The 20,859-nt window shown below is 47.0% G+C and overlaps 1 protein-coding gene and 1 non-coding gene across 2 annotated transcripts in view; both read left to right on the top strand.

Annotated features, from left to right (window-relative positions):
* SH3PXD2B (SH3 and PX domains 2B) overlaps positions 1 to 20,859 on the top strand; it is a 96,355-nt gene that overhangs the window by 60,597 nt on the left and 14,899 nt on the right. The window contains exons 6-9 of the mRNA XM_055325235.1: positions 1,388 to 1,413; positions 8,996 to 9,130; positions 14,011 to 14,115; positions 18,617 to 18,734. Of these exons, the coding sequence (XP_055181210.1) occupies positions 1,388 to 1,413; positions 8,996 to 9,130; positions 14,011 to 14,115; positions 18,617 to 18,734 (384 nt within the window). The remainder of the gene's footprint in view (positions 1 to 1,387; positions 1,414 to 8,995; positions 9,131 to 14,010; positions 14,116 to 18,616; positions 18,735 to 20,859) is intronic.
* Positions 17,274 to 17,398, top strand: LOC129510021 (small nucleolar RNA SNORD22). Its single transcript, XR_008664478.1, has one exon. It is a non-coding gene; the product is annotated as a small nucleolar RNA SNORD22 (small nucleolar RNA).

The following is a 20,859-nucleotide window of genomic DNA, read 5'->3' as shown; positions in this document are numbered from 1 at the left end:
GCAGTTCCCGTCAGCTGATGAACACATCAGCGAAGTGTGGTTTACCAACAAGATGGGATTTTATCCAGCCATAATAAGGAATAAAATACTGATACTGGTACGACATGGATGGCCCTTGAACACATGCCACCTGAAAGAAGTCAATCACAAAAAGCCTTTTACTGTGTGATTCCGTTATATAAAACATCCAGAATAGACAAATCATTAGAGACAGGAAGCAAATTAGTATTTGAGTATTTGCCAGTGGTTGGAAGGAGTCAGAATAGCAAGTGACTGTTTATAGGTACAGGGTTTCTCTTTGGAGTGATGAGTATTTCCTGGAATTAGATAGCAGTGATGATTACACAGCCTTGTGAATATGCTAAAAACCAGTGAATTCTATGCTTTAGAAGAATGAATTTTTATAGCATAGCTTAATTTTGAAGTATAGCTTAATTTTTAAAAATTCGGTAGATCTGGGTTCAGCTTGCTACTTGCTAGCTGTTTAGCCTTAGGCAAGCTACCTAACCTCTCTGGGCCTCATTTTCTCATCTATAAAACAGATATTTAAAGAGTATTTATTTCCAGGGTTATTATAAGTATTAAATGAGTGAGCTTAACGTACCTAGCAGGGTACTGGCACGGGGTAATAACATGTAGTAATCATTAGCTAATGTTACTGCTGTCTCAACCATCCTGTCACCTCCCTTTTTTTATAATATAGGAAACCTTTTTACTAATGGGACAATTTACTTGAAAGTATCTTGTAATCCCTAATTTGTAATGCAGTTGCATGTACAAATTCTGATGTGGTTGACAAATACAAGGGAGTCATTACTCATTGTTCTGTATGAATTCTAGCCCACACCAGTGTTCTCTATGTCACCACAAGGGAGATGTGTTTTATTCACCGATATCCAGATATCTACCCAGTTTTAGTGCATTACGCTTACCACTTACCCCCAACAGCCTTTTTTTTTTAATTTATTTTTTTATTGGTGTTCAATTTGCCAACATATAGAATAACACCCAGTGCTCATCCCATCTACACACTCCATGTGTAGAGCGCAGAACAGCCCTAAGAAGTGGGGCAAGGCCTCTGCTGTGCCTGATGAGGTGAGCATCAGGCTCAGTGCAACATGGGGGCCTAATCTTGTTTTCATCCCATGTGCCGCCCTCCATCAACCCCTGCCCAGGGTGCCAGGGCTCTTATCAAGGCAAAGTAAGAAAATTAAGAGGAATTCTTTCTTTTTCAAAGAGTCTGGGTTCCTGGGGCTGACTTGGATTATATTCATTCCCTTGGAAATGATGTGGGATGGAGCATCTCAGTTTCCTAATGGAATAACTCACCTTGCTGTTTAACAGTACTGATGTGTTACTCTCTGCCACCCCCTTCTTTCCTGTGCAGGGAGCATGTTGGGAAAAAGAAATCTGGTAAGAATATTTTCCTTTTTCTCCTATTCATTTAACGTTCAACATACCCTCCTGAACACCTGTGATCACCAGGCCCTGGGCACTGCCTGGGGGATAAGCATGTGGCTGGCTGGCTGGGTGGGTGGATGGATGGATGGATGGATGGATGGATGGATGGATGGATGGGTTGATGATTGATTGGTTGATACTCCAGCCTGTTTCTCAAAAAAACAATTGGAGGTTTTTGCATCCTATACCAAAAAGTTGCAGAGTGGATGGGATGCCTGGGTGGCTCAATGGTTGAGCATCTGCCTTTAGCTCAGGTCGTGATCCTGGGGTCCTGGGATCGAGTCCTGTATTGGGCTCCCTTCAGGGAGCCTGCTTCTCCCTCTGCCTATGTCTCTGCCTCTCTGTGTGTCTCTCATGAATAAATAAAATCTTTAAAAAAAAAAAAAGTTACAGAATGGTTAAGACCTGCTGTCTTTCCCTGAGAATGCCTCAGAGGAGTGGGGGAACCTGACATCTCCTGACCAGCTGTGGGGGGCTAAATACTTCTCATCTGCTTTAGATGGAGGAATGTGGTGACTCACAGCGGAAAGCATTCCTCCCAGGTGTTGTAAAGTCTCAAAAGAGAAGGGATGCTGGGTCTTGAGGAGCGAACGGGAGCTTTCCACAGAGCGAAGGGCGGTTGAGGCTGAGGAGAGGCACACAGGCGGGTGGCGAGAGCCTCACATATTTGGACCAAGCTTCTATGCTTCTGTTAGTCAGCTGCTATTCTGGGCAGTAGCAGGCCACTCTTTCCAGCACCTCTGGCGCTCACTCCCTTCTCCTGAGCATCCTTTCCCTTCCTTCCCAGCACCCCTTCTCATCCTGGGATGGCACAGTTCTTCTCTCTAGAGCAATGATGTAAAAAGAGAAGGCGGGCATTCAAGTTTGCACAGAGGAATGGCTGAGTCCTCACAGGCCCAATAAATAAAGTTGATAACTTTATTTTTTTTTAAGATTTTTTTGAATTTATTCATGAGAGACACAGAAAGAGAGACAGACATAGGCAGAGAGAGAAGCAGGCTCCCTGTGGGAGGCTTGATGCGAGACTCTATCCCAGGACCCTGGGATCATGACCTGAGCCAAAGACAGGTGCTCAACCACTGAGCCACCCATGCATCCCTGGAGTTGATAACTTTAGATCCACACAGTGTGACCTTTACTTCCAGTGACCCAGGATTATGCTCCCTGACCCCACATATCTGCAAAATGCCCTGCCCACACCACCACGCCTGGAGCCAGCATGGTCTTCAGAGCTTCCAGCAGTCTGAGTTCTTTTATGCATCCAAGACTCTGGGAAGATTGAGGGCACTGATAATGATGTGGGGAGAGAGGGACCAAGCAGAGATCCCAGAAGCAAAAAAGGATGCCTCCTTTCATGGCTCTCAGTTCCCTCAGCTGTAAAAGGAGAATAATAATAGTAATCTGTCTTGGAGGATTATTAGAGGATTTATAGTAATATGTATAAAGCACTTAGAACAATGCCTGGCATATTTTAAGTGTGACATGTTTGCTGCAGTCTTTATACTGCCACCATTAATTCAAAGCACATGGGTGTCCCTGTCCAAATTTAACAGCTCTGGTCCCTTTACTGCTCCCTGGGTATAAGGCCTGTGGTCAGCTTTACAGGGCTCAGACTGTTCTTGCAAGGCAGAATGGAGAGGAGCTGCGTCTCTTGCCTCAAGGTTGGGCGTCTGGAGTGAACGCCCGTCTTTCCCCAACCAGTCTGTTTACAGCTCCACTTTCAAGTTTAATAGCTACTGGCCAGAACCATGGCATCCTGTTAGAGCTGCACATGGTCCTTGATTGCTGAGGATAATGATCGGTTTCTTAGAAAAGAAGAGAGAGGAGAAGATGAACAGCCACTCTTGGGCTGGTCACAGAGTTTCTGGCTTCCAGGGTGCAGAGACTTTCCTGGAGGGAATGGCTAAGGAAGGATTGGAAAGAGACAGCTCTGGTCTACAAAAACCAAAGTGTCCGGTCAGAACAGGCTTGATGAGGGGACTGGTCTGGAAAAGAAAGAAGAGGCTCTAATTTGTGGTGACGACTATTACACCATTCACCTGCAATGATGGGGGATGGATTTATTTATAGTTCATGGATGGAAAATTGCATCTTTCTTCATTCAAACTAAGGACCCATGCTGGGATTAGCTTTATTTTTTTTAATCTGACCTTTGGACACGTCCTTTTTGTTAGAACTTGCCTTCTTGATTGGCTGTGAAAGGGATTTAAGGTTGGCAGCCCAAACCCTGAGATCTCTGTGCCAGAACTCTGGACTGGAGACAGCTCATCTGTCTCCAGAATTTGCCAGTCCTGGCCAGCCAGCTGACTCCTGCACACTTTGGCTAATGTGGTCTCAATGTCTGCTCATCTTGCAGGAAAAAAGCCTCCTACCATAACTTAAGAGGTCATCAGATTATTTAAAGAGCATCTTTCTTCTTGATTTTTCTACTCTTATGGAAGCATTCTCTGATTTACTGGTTCTTTCAACAAAACTGGCAGTATAGGGCAGCCCAGGTGACTCTACGGTTTAGCGCCACCTTCAGCCCAGGGCCTGATCCTGGGCTCCCGGGATCGAGTCCCACCTCAGGCTCCCTGCATGGAGCCTGCTTCTCCCTCTGCCTGTGTCTCTGCTCCCCCCGCTCTCTGTCTCTCATGAATAAATAAAATCTTAAAAAAAAAAAAGACTGGCAGTATAGTAAATTTCTGGAAAGAAAATCCCACTGATAAAATTACTCGCTGTATTAGTCTAGCTTGTGCTGCCATAACAAAAATACTATTGACTTAATGGCTAAAACAACAGAAGCTTATTTCCTCACAAGGATGGAGCCTGGAAGTCTGAGACCAAGGTGCCAGCACCATCAGTTTCCATCAAGAGCCCTCTTCCTAGCTTCTAAACTGCTGACTTCTCCCTCTGTCCTCCATGGCAGAGAGAGAGCAAGAACAAGGTCTCTAGTGTCTCTTCTAATAAAGTCACTATCCCCATCATGGGGGCCCCACCCTCATGACCTCATCTAAACCTAATTACCTCCAGAGGGCCCGCCTCCACATGCCATCTCATAGTAGTTAAGGCTTCAACATATGAGTTTTGGAGGGACAAAATTCACTCCTTGGCAGTTATGTTTAAAACTCAAGACATGTCATCTGTGAATAAAAATATTCCAGTTAGAAAATTCTGTGGTACCTCGGGCACTATACTACTTGAGAATATTTTATAGTCGTTGCTTAATGTGAAAATCACCCTTCCACTGTCGAATCTCTCTACTAACCTCTTCCTTCTCTTATTCCTGATGGACCACAAGAATGGTGTTCCATACATAGGAATACTTAGATTTCAAACTTGCAGTTGCTGGTACTTGGTTAGCTACCGGCATCAACTTCTAGAGATTGCTGTTACAATGTGTTATAGAGCTTGGGCACAATATCGCTGTCCACCAGTAGGTGTCTCCACCTAACACCTAGCTGGCCTGAAGCCTAGTTTGAGAATCCTAGTCAGTCAAAGGAATGACATTTTCATAAGCTGAGTGCTCTGGGTAAAATGAAGACAGAAGACCTGGTGCTGGAAAAGCAGCCCTATGCACTCTCTTCCAAACTACTGAATGGCAGGGAAACGTCAGTGTAAAAGCTGCTGTCCTAGAAGAACAAGGAGATGTAAGACACAAACCTGACCCCTGAGCAAGTCTTGGAGGATGTGCTGGCTTCCCTGAGCCATGTGCCAGTAGAAGATCTTCTCTTGCCAGCCTAGAGTCCTAAACCTTGCTCCCTGACCTCATTTCCTGGATTGGTGTCTTGTTTGCAGTGAGTCTTGTGATTTTCTGCTTCTGTCATTGCTCTTCATTCTCCCAAGCCCCCTTGGCAGTCTGGTTGCTCCAGAGAATTGGTGCAGAAATGAATAGATCAGTCCATTGATCAGAATCCTAAAAACTGGGATAACAACCATCAGTTGTCAAAACTGGGTGGCTACAATTAGCTTTTTGGGCAGAGTAACCAGACTTAACTCCACCTTGACTTCATCAAACCTCTGTCCCTCCTTATAGGCAAGAAGGAGTAATCTTTAGTTGCACATAAAATTGGGCAGGTTCCTGCAATAACTGTCAGCATTATGTGCTCTTAGGAGGAGGCCTGGACCCATGAAAAGCAAAAGAGTTTCTAGAAGTTTCCCTTTGTCCTTTGGTGATTCACTCCACAGATATCCATTGAGTGTCTGTGCTAAGTATTGACTGAACAAGACAGACACAGTTACTTATTAAGTGTTTATTAGGTACCTACTGTACACCTGACAAGGCTCTAGGTCCCTAGGGAATGCAAAGGTAAACAAGATGTGGGAAGAATTCTTACAGTTTGGTAGGAAAAAGAGATGGTTAAACACTCTGTTATAGGTGCTATAAAGAAAGGCATTTTAATTTATTTCTGAATGAATTTCTGAGCCTTTAAAGGTGAGTTTTAGAAAAATCTTTTTTTTTCCTTCAGATATTTATTGAGCCTAGTAAGAGACATCCACATTCTAGGCCAGGGTTTGACCAGTTATAGGTGTCAGCCGCCTGCCTCCACCATCCCAAAGAATCCTCACTCAGACCCTGGTGCAGAGAATGGGGCCCCGGTGAGGATGCGAGTGAAGTCAGATGAGAGGGTGCTAAAAAGATCCACCTGCATCAAACCTGTGGCTGGGTGGGAAAGAATCCAGACCTACCTCCAGGTGGCAGCAGAGAGCTCCCAGGCAAGAGTATAGCCCTTCTGACCCTACCAGCCCCCTGACCTCCTTCAAGGAAGACCTGGACACATCCCTGGGTATTCATCTGAGCAGTGGGCACAGGTTCCAACCTGTCTGTGTAGTGGCTGCTTTTCTCCTGTCTCTCCAGTTCTTTCTCTCAGTTTGAGGCACAGGGAAACACAGTTGCCTAGATATGGCCCACCTGAGGGCCAGAACAGAAAGGTAGCTGCATGCCTAGGGTTGTGATCTGTAAGGCAGGCTATATCCTGGGATAAAAACTATAGACTCTGGTCTCTACCTGTTGCATTCCCTGGAGAACTTGTCCCCAGCTTGCAATAGCCAGGAGCCTCCAGCAGGCCAGCGTCTGCCCCCACTCATTCACATGATAGGACCTCTGTGAGCACAGTGCCAGGTGGTTCAGGACACTGTCAAGCCTTCTGCTGTCAAGAGCTCCCTATCTAATGGGTCCAGCGGGAGGGGCAGTAAGCAGCCTACCCGAAGGCCGCTACTGAAAGGCTCAAGCAGCTGGGCTGGCTGAGGTGGACTGTCGTACCGGAGGAAACCAGCCCTGTAGCCTGACCTTGGGGAAGGTGCCGGAGGATGAGAGAAGATAGCCCAGAGAGACACAAGAAAATCAGACCCAGCCTGACTGGTCTGAGGGAGTGAGTGCTTGTGGGGAGACCCACAGGGAAGGAAAGCAAGCGGGCCTCAGACCATCCTGCCTTCCCTAGCATCTTTTCTTTCCTCACCTACCCCCACCACGCCCCATCACACTGGAGAGCCTCTAAGCCCAGTGGACCTGGTTTAAGTCTGGCTTTGTCACCATCCAGCTGTGGGACCCAAGGCAAGTCACTTGATGTCTCAAAGCCTCTCTTTTTTTGTCTCTAAAGGAGGGGGAGGTGACAGTACCCATCTTCCAGGGTAGGTGTGTTGACGTAATTTATGATGTGTAGCCTGTGATGGGCATTCATGGGGGCCTACTTCCCTCCTGACCTGCTCCCAATCCTTCGGTCTACATTTCTATCTCTCTCCTCTGCTCTTTCTCTGTTCCCATGCTTTCTCTACCCAGGGCAACCTGGGACCCTCCCCGGTTCCTGTTTCCCTCCATTACCCTCAGCCGGGAAAAGCCAAGAAGCAGTGACACTTCACCCTGCTACAATGCCCTATTCTGGTTTTCCACATCACAAATTCAGAGCACATGGTTCTAACAAAGGGCTTTTGTGCTGCTTCTGGATGCTAGAGGCAGGAGCGCACTGGCATGCTGGTAAACACTTCACGACCAGCTTTCTGATCGAAAGCCCTGCTTTGTAGCATTTGCCAATATCCATGGTGTAAATACTCCCACTGTGGCCAGTTTCAAACTACCAGCAAGGCGTCACCCAATAGAGCTGGGAAGGGAAGCACAGAATCGGTAGTGTGAGCTGACCCACACACACCACTCCATTATTTGGTGTGTTTGAACACAGAAATGTGGGATTTCCTGGATATTTCAATTGTTTATGGAAACAATAGGAGGGAATACTGTGAATCAGGACTTTCACAAAACCAGGGCACTGTGGCCACAAATGTCAGGCTGCCCTCCCACCACATTCACTCTGCTGCTCTGAAAGGGCTGTTCCCTTCTCTTTGGAGTCTCTGAACTCAGATGTCCCTCTACATCACCCATATTATATGGTATCTTCCTCTGTTTATCAGATATGTCTTAGTACATAACCAGGACCATGCAACTCCGGAGGGCACGGCATCCTGCGGAAACAGCCTCTCCTGGAGCACCTGTCCATACCCTTCTCTTCTCACTGCCACTGCTCTGGTCCAAAGCTACCATCGTCTCCTGCCTGACAACTCCATGACCTCCATCTGGTCTCCTCCGTTCTTTCTTGCCAGCCTCTAATCCACACTCCATGTGGCAGCCAGAATTACCTTTCTCAAGATGTCAATCTGCATTTTTCGTTGGCTTCTTAAAGCTCTTTAGCAGCTTTCTGCTTGAGGGTTAAAAAAAATCAAAACTTCCTGTTCTGACCCATGCCTACCTGTGTATCCTCACTCACTGGGCTTCAGCCCCCTAGCCTCCTCCCTATTCCTAGAAAGCTGTAGGACCTTTCCTATCTGAGAGGCTGCCTGCATCATTCTCTCCCCATTCTCTCAGGGAGAGAGAATTCATGTCCCCTCCTTAGGGGACCCCCTTGGATGTGGCATCGCCTTTCCCAATCATTCTTGGTCCAGTATCCTGGTTGTCTTCAGCAATGCAGCAATCAAATCTGATACTTTATATCATCCTGTATACTTATGATTATCTATGTTTGTCCATGTGTCTATCTCTCCCACTAGATTAAGTTACTCGAGGCTGGGAGTCATATCTGTTTTGTTCAGTTTAGTACCCCCTAGCATCTAATAGAGTGTCTGGAACATCACTGGTGACCTCATGAATTCATAGATGGGTGATTTTGGATGGGTGGATGGATGATGAATGGATGTTTGGTTGGATGGATGATGGATGGGTGAGTCATGGCAGAGGGACAAATGGAAGGAAAGACTGATGTGGGTGAATGCACTTTCCCACTAGGCCATCAGCTTCTTCAGGGCAAGTGCCATATCTTGACCAACTCTGAATCCCCAGTGGCTTGCACATTTTCTGCATCGAATAGGCACTTCGTAAATTTTGACAGTTGCTTGAGCAAATTAATGAAAGAATGAATAGATGAGGTGACCCTTGAAGTAAGCCCTATAATAGCTTCTTTCAGGCTTTGCAATGTTCTCCTGACCCATCCTCTACCCTCCTGGCTCCTGCTCCTTTATGTGTGGGTGGTGGCCAGATGTGACATCTGATAAGGTTTTGTATCCACAGGGGGTGACCTGACCTCAGTGGACCCCATGGTCCTGGAGCAGTACGTGGTGGTAGCAGACTACCAGAAGCAGGAGAGCTCGGAGATCAGCCTCAGTGTGGGGCAGGTGGTGGACATCATCGAGAAGAATGAGTCAGGTAGGGAAATGAAGCCACCTCCCTCCCTGCCCTACACTGTCACCAAGCCCCTAGGACAGGAAGGATTTGGAAACAGAAACTACAGTAGCTGGTCTAAGCTGGGCAGTTTCCATAGATCCAGCTGACACTCTCTTAGAAAGCTACCCCCGTCTGATCACAGTGCTCAAATATCCAACTTGGTCACAACTTACCAGCATCCTTTTGGGTCATTTGTTACCGATTTATTCTGAGGGCCACATTTCATGAATCTGTCTTCTGGTTTCAAAGCACTTGGAGACATGGAGTCTAGCATTCCACTGGAAATTTGCCTTTGATTACCACAGGACCCTTCATGAAGGCTCCATCAGCTGTGGGCTCTGGTGGGACAGTCATACCACCTATCTCCTTGCCCCACCCATCATCACAACTTCCACTGGTCATGTACACTGGTCAGGTCTGGAACAGAAGGCAATATGATCAAACACTTAGCCTCTGTTTCCATCTGAACTCTGCATTATACAGCAGTCCAGCTTGCTGCTTCTCTCTAACCCTCAATTCTCCCATATGCAAAATAGAAAAAGCTTCAGGGCACCTGGGTGGCACAGTCGGTTGGGCACCTAACTCCTGGTTTTTAGGCTTGGGTTGCGGTCTCGGGGTTGTGGATTCAAGTCCTACATTGGGCTCCACACTCAGCCCAGTGTGCTTGGTACTATCTCTCCCTCTGCCCCTCCACCCTACCCCTGCCCCAAAAAATAAACAAATAAATCTTTTTTAAAAAATAGAAAAAGCTTCTATTTCAAAAAGCTGTTAAGGGATCCCTGGGTGGCGCAGCGGTTTGGCGCTTGCCTTTGGCCCAGGGCGCGATCCTGGAGACCCGGGATCGAATCCCACGTCGGACTCCCGGTGCATGGAGCCTGCTTCTCCCTCTGCCTATGTCTCTGTCTCTCTCTCTCTCTCTCTCTCTGTGGGACTATCATAAATAAATAAAAATTAAAAAAAAAAAAAAAGCTGTTAAAAGGATTAAATGAGATACTACTTAGAGTGTGCCTACACCCATGCCCGGCACGTAGTAAGTACTGAAGGATGTGGTTTGCTTTCCTCTTGCCTTCCTTAGCCACAGAGCAGCCGTTGACACCACTGAAGGCAAAGAGCAAGGAGTAGGGGATGAGCAGATCCCTTCCAGGAAAAAAAAATGGCGTAAACTCACTGGGCTTTGTTGTGGCTAAAATGTGACATTGTCTAACAATATCATTAGTAGGCCTACCTCTGAGACACCCCAATGACTAGATACAGGCCAACAGAGCAGAAGGGCTGTGTTTGCAGCAGCATCTGGATCATGTTACCATTAGTCATAAGATCAGCATTAGCCCACTGCCAATATATAGCAACTGCCATCCCTGCATCACAGCTAAAGAAAACAAGACTCCAAGTACCATGGCCACTCACCGAAGATCTCAAAACAGGTTACCAAGCTGGCATTCCAAACCAATTCCAGCTGGCCTCAAGGCCATGCATGTGACTTTCTAATTCCTGGGAATGAGTATATGCAGATTATGGATGTGGCTGGGATGCCCCAATGAAACTAGAAAGGCAGCCCCCACCCCCCTGAGCAGCCTGTGTGCCTCAAGTCAGGAAGAATACATTGCCGGGAGGAAAGTAGCAGCCAGGATGGGGTGTTGAAGATAATAAGCCTGGTATGTGCACAGACAAGTGGGGGAAGGGGGCTTCCAGTGGCCACCAGACTGTCAACACTTATGTTTAATTATATTTTACTGACCCAAGTATATGTGGACACATTCTTCTTAAAACATTAATGATAAAGTTAAAATCTGTTGTTTTGGGGCATCCCGGGTGGCTTAGCGGTTTGGTGCCACCTTCAGCCCAGGGCCTGATCCTAGAGACCCGCGATTGAGTCCCACGTCGGTCTCCCTGCATGGAGCCTGCTTCTCTCTGCCTGTGTCTCTGCCTCTCTCTCTCTCTCTCTCTCTCTCTCTCTCTCATGAATAAATAAATAAAATCTTTAATAAATAAATAAAGCACAAATAAAATAAAGTAAAATCTGTTGTTTCCATTAGCTTCAACCTTAGTCCCAAACCTTAGTTTCCAAACCCCAGATAGACCTTCTTTCAGTTTACTATGAATCCGTCTTAATAACTGTATACACACATACACCTGTGTTCACATATGCTGTCCTGTACATAGGCGTATGTGTGTATACATGTCTTCATGCATATGCGTGCATATATGTATATATATGTATATGTTTATTTGTGGCCTGTGTCTCTGCATGTGTGCAGATGTGTACTCATACATAGATACATAACCATATGCACACACAATATTTTGTGTGTGTGAATATAATTTTGTAGTTTTTTTTAACCCCAGTGGCATCATTCTGTATATTTAATCATTTTGATCTGCAATGTGCTTTTTAGTCAACATTTAGCCCTTCTTACTGCTTCAACATCTATATACTATTTGATCTGAATAAACCATATTTTTCTCTAGCATGAACAGTCTGTCCATATGCAAAACACTCATCAGTGAGTGTTTCCTTGGGTTAGATATCAGACATAGTACTAGACCATAGGTACACATATTTTGAATTTTAGGATACTGCCAAATGACCTGCCTCGAAACTGGCCATGGCAATTTACTCTCCCTCTAGCAATGATGAAGCATTAGTGCAGATGGTTGCGAGCTGAGACTGTGAGGCTAGGACAGCCTAGGACTGAATCCTGACTCTGCCGCTTTCTTTGTGACCTTAGTCAAGTCATTGCCTCTCTGAGCCTCAGCTTCCTCATCTGTAGAATAGGGCAGTCATAGTACACAGCTCATAGGGCTCATGTGAAGACCCAGCCTGTCAGTAGTAGATGTGAAGTGCTGACAACCTGGCACACATTGCTGTCGTTGTTGTATTGTGACAAGTTTGCTTAATCCCCACACAAATACCTACAAATATGAGTTCTTAAGAAGACATACAACATATCTCCTAATTTCTAGATTTCCACAGATCTGTCCACCCTGTTCACTCACACCCATGCACACAGTTCCCAGCCACCAAAACTTGTGTTTTATTTTTTATTCTTTTTTAAATATTAATTTATTTATTTGAGAGAGAGAGCAGGGGGAGGGACAGAGGAAGAGGGAGAGAGAGAATCCCACACAGACTCCCTGCCAAGCACGGAGGCCAATGCAGGGTTCAATCCCATGACCCTGAGATCACAAACCTGAGCCAAAACCAAGAGCTTAACCGACTAAGCCACCAACTGGTGCCCCCCAAAAAATTATATTTTAAAAGGAGTGTCCAGTTGAGTAAAGCAGATGACTTCCATTTCAGGGAGGTCAAAAGCAGAGGCTTTGCTGTAAGACCAGGAAGGCTGCTCAGTAGTCTGCCGCTGCCTTCTCTTCTTTTTTGGGGTCTCCAGGGCTTGGAGGTGTGTGATGTTTGGAAGCAGATCTTGTTTTTCTTTTTCTTTCTTTTTTTAAAAAAAATATTTATTTCAGAGAGAGAGCACCTGTGTGAGTGGGGGGAGGTGTGGGTAGGGAGAGAAGCAGACTCCCCACTAAGCATGGAATCCCACACAGGACTCCCTCCCATGACCCTAAGGTCATGACCTGAGCTGAAATCAAGAGTCAGCTGGTGCCCCCAGGTTCTCTTTCTCCATTTATATTGTGCACAGCCAGTTGGGCCCTGTGATGATTTCTAGTTGCCACGAATTACCACGAACTTAGGGACTTCAAACAATGTAATTTAATCATCCCACAGTCCTATATGTAGGTCAGAAGTCCAAGGTGGGTTCCACTGGGCTAAAATCAAGGTGTTGGCAAGGCTGAGTTCCGAACTGCAAGGTTCTAGATAGGATGTGCTTCTTTGCCTTTTCCAGTTTCTAGAGGCCACCACATCGCTTGGCCCAAGGTCCCTTCCTCCATCTTCAGAGCCAGCAGTGTTGTACCTTTCTTGTCTTCCTCCGCAGCTGCATCTCCCCCAACTCTTCTTCTGCTTTCCCTGTAACTACAGGGGGCCCCCCCAGATGATCCCAGATACCCCCTATTTTAGCTGGGCTGCTTTGTGACCTTAAACCCACTGCCTGCCGACCTTAATTACTCTGTGCCATGTAACTTAACATACTCATAGGTTCTGAAGATTAGGACGTGGACATCTTTGGCAAGTCATTATTCTGCCTACCACAGGATATGAGCCCTCTCTCTAAAGAAGGAGGGCCTGGGTCTGGGTGAGAGGCCCCTCAGGCAGTTACATCACAAACAGATTTACCCTGACAGGAGCAAATGCAAGATCAGTGTCTCGGCTAAGTCATGAGGGCAGCAGCTTCAGCATCAGACAGCCCTGGGTGCACGAGCAGCTGTGCCCTAAGTTTCCTCACCCATGCAATGGGGATGATAATGTGAAGATTAGATAAAACAGTCCAAGTAGGAGCGCCTGGGTGGCTCAGTGACTGAGTGTCTGTCTTTGGCTCAGGTCTTGATCCCAGGGTCCTGGGATTGAATTCCACATCAGGCTCCCTGCATGGAGCCTGCTTCTCCCTCTGCCTGTGTCTCTGCCTCTCTCTCTCTCTCTCTCATGAATAAATAAATAAAATCTTAAAAATAGTGTGAGTAAAATGGTTACATACCCTAGTGCAGGTAGCTACATTCTTTACTCTCATCATTCAGGATGACCTTTCTCTCCCCTGCAGACTCAGGAGTGGGGTTTCTCGTTAGGCTGCCCTGAGCAGTTAGCAGGCAGCTAACACAGGGAGTTGTGTTGCTCTCAATAAGATGGTGACTTTTTTTGCTGTACCTGAAGCATGGACTCTTGTAGTGGCTGAATGTGTTATATTCTGACCCCCAGGCTTCACACCCGACCCAACTAACTTCAGTCTGCACTCTCATTTTCCCAGGTTGGTGGTTCGTCAGCACAGCCGAAGAGCAAGGCTGGGTCCCCGCAACCTGCCTGGAAGGGCAGGATGGTATGCAGGATGAGTTTTCCCTACAGCCTGAAGAAGGTAGGAAGGAGCAGGAGCCTTGAATTTGTCGCAGAGACCTGTGCCAGTCATCACCCATGTGGGGGCCTCCCTGCCTACTCCCTCAGTGCCCTTCAGCCTCTGCCCCCCAAATCTCAGTGGCTCACAGGCTCAGGACATGAAGCCAGGCTGTGGGGTTGTGGCTGATGGCAAGCCTGTCTTTTCTTAGGGGCTTTTAGGGGCCAACCCTCTCCACCTACCCACTTCCATTACTGGGGAAACTTATCTTCCGGGTGTCCCCGGGGGTGGTTTCTGCGATGCCCCAAATACTAACGCCCAACTGTCTCCCAAGTTCCCCACTAGAAGCATTCCTGAAACTGGAGGACAAGTTCATCTTAGCTAATAAACAGAAGGCTTTGAGAGCCAGACACACCTGAATGGGAATCAGCTGTGCCACTACGGGCTGAGTTGGGCCAGCAGCTTGACCCCTGTCTGCCCTACCCCCCTCCTCTAAAAATGAAAATGATGATGTCTGTATCATGGATTTTTTTTTTAATTAAATGGGATTCCACATGCAAAGCCTTTGGCAAAGAACCTGAAACAATAAGTAACTACAACAGTTATCATATAGCTATGCCTTACCCAGGGTTGAACATTTGGGGCTTTTAGCTGTTTGGGGAAAGCACAAAACCACTTTATCAGAAAGGAAGATAAGAAAGGGGATATTTCTGTGCTCAAAGGTTAATAAAAATGTCTATGTGCTTTTGCATTTAGTTTTATTACAGCCAGCACCCCTCAGAGTGAAACATCTGTTGGTTTGCTCTGTGTTTTGTGGGGCCCTACAGGCCCCAGGGGTTGGGCCAGCTAAAAGAATCAACTCAGATGCAGGGGTTGAGGTATAGTGTATAGAAATTGTAACTCCCTTAAATAGTTAATGATGACCATTTACGGGCATCCCTCTGTAAGGGATTGATTATTAACCTCATTTTACAGATGAGACAGGCTCAGAAAGGTAAAGACACTTGCCTGGGGTCACACAGCTAGAAGATGGGAGAGATACCACATTTTCCTAAGTCTGTACATTTTTCTTCCCCCGACACAAGGGCTTCTCTTAGTGTCTCTTTCTAAATCATGCTAGGAATAGAATAAATTCATTCTTGGGTGGCCTCTGCACCCAAGTCCAAGGTTAATACTCAAGGATTTGGTCCTTTTGAGACACCTGGGGCTTGGTAGAGGCTCAGAAATAATTACTCCTAAATGGGAATAAGTGCTTGATGTCCCCTTTGCCTCCAGACACTGGAAGTGCTTTCTCCTCACCTATGCCTTCTCCGCTTCACCTCCACATGCTGCCTGTCCAGTCTCATGGAGGTATTGGTCTTTGCCCCGGCCCGTGGGCCGCCGCCGGACTCTAGGGGACTTGTATGCCATCAGCTGGCGTCAAGGTGCCTACCCTGGGGTTTTCTTCCATGTTCGGTGTTTGGAGCTGGGGCCCTGCATCTGCATGCGCCTTCCTGTTCGAGGACTGCCCGTGCCTGTTGCATGTGAGAAACAGTGCCCTTGTCTGTGCCCTGTGTGTGTTGGCATGGAGGTTTGAGCAGTATTTCTCAGCCTGGGGCTCTATAAAGCTTCCCAGGTTAAAAAAATAACACCTGGGGCCTCTACAATGCTGAGCCAGTGACCTGTTTCTTTCATCAGACACATTAGAAGGAAAAGAAACCCACATCAAACTGTCTTAAGTAAAAAGGGAAGTGTACTAGCTCATCACTGAAAAGTCTGGGGAAGGACTAGCTTCAAGCATGACTTGAAAATGTTGTCAGGCCCTGAGACTCACTCTCCCCACCCCTGCTCTGCTTTCTGCCTTGCAGACACCATTTTCTCCTGACAGCAATCTTAAGCATGTTTTGGGGCTACCTAACCGAGAGAGCTTCTCCTTCAACACAGGTCCTAGGACTGGTTCTCACTGGTTCTGATAGCTTGGGTCCCGTGCTATCCCTGAACCCATAGCAGTGGCCAGGGGAATGCATATGGCACTCTGGTCAGGACAGAGTCATGCACCCCCTTTCCCCCCAGGCAGTGGTGAGGTCAGCCTTCCCCAAACCGTGTGGACAGAGGCTGGTAGTGCCAGCAGAGGAAGAACAGATGGATGCTAAGCAGGCACTGTCAGCAGGCACCTGCCATGCAGTCAGCATGGTCTCCCATTTTAAGCTTTGTTAAGGATCACTGAGTGTTTCACGGAGCCCAGAGAGAGCCTCTGGGTGCCAGAGAATCTCCCTGTGTAATTCAGCAGGAGGATGGGGCCCCACAGGAGTCCAGGGCCCATAGGACTGACTGCATTTAGTCTAGGACCCAGGCAGCACCCCTTCTCACCCAACGAGATAGAACTTCTGTGCCTCCATGGGCTTGAATTAGCCCCTGCACCCCTCACAATGCCCACACCCCACCCTGCTGCCACGTGAGTGAGGGAAACAGCTGAGTCTACTATACACAGGATATGTGTAACTTGAGTCAGCTCAACCCCCGCAGAGCAGGTCAGTGGGCTAGATCAATCAATAAATAAACTCCCTGTGTGCTTGCCACCTCTCTCAACACCAGCCGGACAGGCCGCAGACAGCCTGTGGTGTTTTCCCAAAGAGAGAGAGTCGGACCCAACACACTGGCCATCAACATCAGCCCACAGCTGGCTCAGTCACTCCCTGGGGGCTGGAACATAAGCAAAACAGGAAAGTGTCCTCGCCAGGGTCCCCCGGGACACTTACCCGGTCTGTCTCAGCAGTCGCTGCTGACAGTGTGGAGCATGGGAGCTCTACTCTTGTTCTCCAGAGGGCCCTAACAGAGTGCGACAATGAGCAGTCTCCCAGCAGAGCCTGAGCAATGGCTCCGTAGCTTTGAGGGGAAGGAATGGGGAAACCACTGAGAGAGAGGTAGAAGGCACCTCAGTTACACTAATGAAAATTGAAGCAGGCAGTAATTTTATTGTGCGTGTGTGTGTGTGTGTGTGTTTATATATAAAATCATTATGTGGCACACTTAAAACTAAGACAGTGTTAAATGTCAATTATATCTCAATAAAATAGCCAAAACATTAAAAATAAAATTAAAGCTTCAAGCATGGTTGGATCCAGGGGCTTGAAAATAATTAATGAAAAACAAAGATCAGTTACCAGCTAGGTAATGAAAATTTCCTTAAAAATTAAGGAAGGTCCCAGTGAAGAAACAGTCACATGTCTTACCTCCTGTCCTAGTCCCAGAGCCTGTAAAGGTGAACCCACTGGGGCTGGCTTGGGGAAAGGAGGAAACTTGCTCCAGAAGGAACTGTCTGAGGGATCATAAGGGATTTCTAAACATGGGAAAAGAGAATAAATCATTTGGTGAAGTCAACTGTACATACTTCAAGTCATTTTTGGTGCAACCTAGCTGGAAATTAGCATGTAATTGATTGAGCCTTGCTGAATAAAAGTTTAACCTTCAAAAAAAAAAAAAGGAAAGGAGAGGAGAGAGGAAAGAGAAAGAAAGAAAGAAAGAAAGAAAGAAAGAAAGAAAGAAGAAAGAAAGAAAGAAAGAAAGAAAGAAAGAAAGAAAGAAAGAAAGAAAGAAAAGGAGAGGGGAGAGGAGAGGAGAGGAGAAATTTACTAGCTCTCACCTCCTTGATAATGATTTCAGCCTGAAACTATCTGCTGCCAAAAATCCAGCTCATCCCTGACCCCTCTACCAGCAAGAACTGTGGAGGAGGGACAGATGAGTTAACTCCCTCTAGTATGAGCAAGACAGCTCCCACTAGGCCCTTCATTTCCTAAACGCTGACTAATTTACTAATAAACAGTTACACAATATTCCCAGGACTGTACCCAGTGCTAGAGTCAGAGAAATGAATGAGACAGACACAAATCCCTACCTTCATGGCGTTTATATTCAAGCAAGGAACACAGACACAAAACACAATAAATAAGTAAATTATATGCTTTGTTAGAAGGCAATTCCTGGTATGGGGCAAAAAATAAACCTAGGTAAGGGGGACGAGGATGCCATGGGTCTGAATACTGCATAAAGGTCAAGGAAGGTGACCTTGAAGCACAGCTTTGAGGAAGATGAGGACAAATGTGTGACACTGAGGGATTTCAGAGGTATTGGGACCTGACCTTTGTCCTATGTCCTGTTCCTGCTTCCAAGGGTCATCCAAAGCTAAATGAAGGCCTATGGGGTCCCCAGAAATTTCTTTTTTTTTTTTTTAAAGATTTTATTTTTATTCATGATAGTCACACACACACAGAGAGAGAGAGAGAGGCAGAGACACAGGCAGAGGGAGAAGCAGGCTCCATGCAGGGAGCCCGACATGGGATTCGATCCCAGGCCTCCAGGATCGCGCCCTGGGCCAAAGGCAGGCGCCAAACCGCTGCGCTACCCAGGGATCCCATCCCCAGAAATTTCTAAAGGAAATCTTTCCCTCTGATGGGTAAGGGCATCTCATGGATCACAGCCTCAGCAATCAGCATCCCAGGACTCTCCCTTATCCTTGACTTAACCCAGCATCCCTTTGTTCCTGCAGAGGAGAAGTACACAGTCATCTACCCGTACACAGCTCGTGACCAGGATGAAATGAATCTAGAGAGAGGGGCCGTGGTGGAGGTCATCCAGAAGAACCTGGAAGGCTGGTGGAAGATCAGGTACCTGCTGCAGCTGGGTGGGCTTCAAGTCACACGGTCTCTGGGTGCCTAGAGGTCTAAGTGATTACAGATGGATAGTGTAAGGTTTTAACCTAAGCCATAAAAGGATGCTTCTCTTCAGTGCCCTTTGGCCTCCCACCCTATCCAGGTCCTTCTCTAAAAATCTCTAATAAGGGCAGCCCTGGTGGCCCAGCGGTTTAGCGCCACCTTCCGCCTGGGGTGTGATCCTGGAGACCCTGGATCGAGTCCCCCGTCAGGCTCCCTGCATGGAGCCTGCTTCTCCCTCTGCCTATGTCTCTGCCTCTGTGTGTGTGTGTGTGTGTTATGAATAAATAAATAAAATCTTTAAAAAAATAAAATTTTAAAAAATCCCTAATAAGCAAAACCTCCAAACACACAGATGGTAGTAACCTCATTGAGCAAGACTGGTTTCCACCTCCATGTGTTTCTCGTAAGGAGAAGCTGTGCTGTTCTGTGTGGGTGATTTCCCACTCCAGCCCTGCTCAGAGACCAGGATGATGGCAGAATACCAGAGGGACTGCAGCTCATCCTGGAGCTGATCATGTGCCCTCCTCTCACAGAATCCAATAGTAAAAAGCAGGAGACCAGCTTTCAAACTCTTTGTCCCAACTCTTTCACCTATAGAGTGAAATCAACACATCATGAGTATATAGGTAGCCAACTCATTCTGGCCTGCCTGGCAGTTTCCCATTTTGGGGAATGAAAGTCCTGGGAGCCCCTTCTTGGTTATCCTAGTAGGCAGACTGTGGCCATAAGAAATTAGGGCAAGGAAAGAAGCCTAAGGTCTCGGGGACCTGGTGTCTGTGCAGCCATGTGAAGCAGGGCATTAGAGCCACTCATATGGGGCCCAAGCCTGTGGCACTTTATTCATTCACTCAGCAATACACACCAGGAGTATTTTCCAGGCCAGGCCCTATTCTGGGAGTTGGGGAGTCAACAATGAGAAAGATACAGTAGTTCCTGCCAGCAGGCAAGGAAGTCAGACTCTGTTCTAGGGCAGGCTGGTGTGTGGGGATCTGGAGCATAGAAGAGGGGCTCCTTGGCCCAGAGGTCAGGAAGGCTTCTTGAGAGGGGACTGGGGAACTGAGGTTTGAAGCAGGAGTAGTGGCAGTGACACCTAACGTATCTTGAGTATATATGGTATAAGCTGTATCACAAATTATCCCAAAACTTAGTGGCTCTAGAATTCAGGAGTGGCTTAACTGGGCCCCTCATGAGACTGCAGTAGGAGGTCAGTGAGGGGTGCTATCATCTGAAGGTTCAACTGGAGCTGGCAAGAGACAGAGCTAAGATTTAAACTTGTACCCCACTCACGTCTGCATGTGTTGCTCTGCGCATGGCTCTGACTGAAGACAGTAAACTGTCTTGTGCTGAGGTCCTGGATTGGATGTAGCATGACATTTTCCAGTTCAGACAAGATTTACTCCCTGCTCCGAGGGTATTTTAAGATCAAGAGATATAGACTGCAGATTTCGATTTCCTATAAATTGGCTTCCAGTTATAAAGGAGCTTTTTGTCATTGAAACACAGTGCCATTTAGTTCGTAAAGTGATTCTTGGCAAGAGATTTGCTGTATGTCATCTCTAGCCATTTGGGTTTATTCAACTGTCCCCTAAGGTGTGGATACCTGTTTTGTGGGCCAGACCAGTGAGGTGCTTGTAAACAGTTAACATCTAGTTCTCTGAGGGAAAACTGCCCTTGAGTTGTGGTGTTTGCCAGTTTGCATAGTATAAATACTCTCCCTGGGTGATTTCAGGCCATCCGTTGCCATGTCAGTAACTGGAGTTTGGAAGAGACATACACAGCAGACTCTCCTGAGCTGGTGCAGGTGGGCTCCAGCGCTCCTCTGGTCCGGATGGGCCCCTCCAGTCATGCTATTTCACTGAGCTCTGTTGTGCAGAGAATGAAGTGATCATCTCACTCACTGAATCCCTGTGGAATTCAGTGAGCTATCTGTCAGGGTCTTGGTCACCGTGCTGATTCTTAGAAAGCCCTGGAACCAGCCCCCGACTGGCTTCATTCCCCTCTGAAGGGAACATGTTTAATCTACATGTTAACCAATGTGATGGAGCCCCACCCTGCCCCTGCCAGGCTTTGTGCCAGA

This window comes from Nyctereutes procyonoides, unplaced genomic scaffold, assembly GCF_905146905.1.
Source record: "Nyctereutes procyonoides isolate TBG_1078 unplaced genomic scaffold, NYPRO_anot_genome, whole genome shotgun sequence".
In the NCBI taxonomy this organism is placed as follows: Eukaryota; Metazoa; Chordata; class Mammalia; order Carnivora; family Canidae; genus Nyctereutes; species Nyctereutes procyonoides.
The sequence above is the reverse complement of the archived record's forward strand: the minus strand, read 5'-3'. Positions and strand labels throughout refer to the sequence as shown.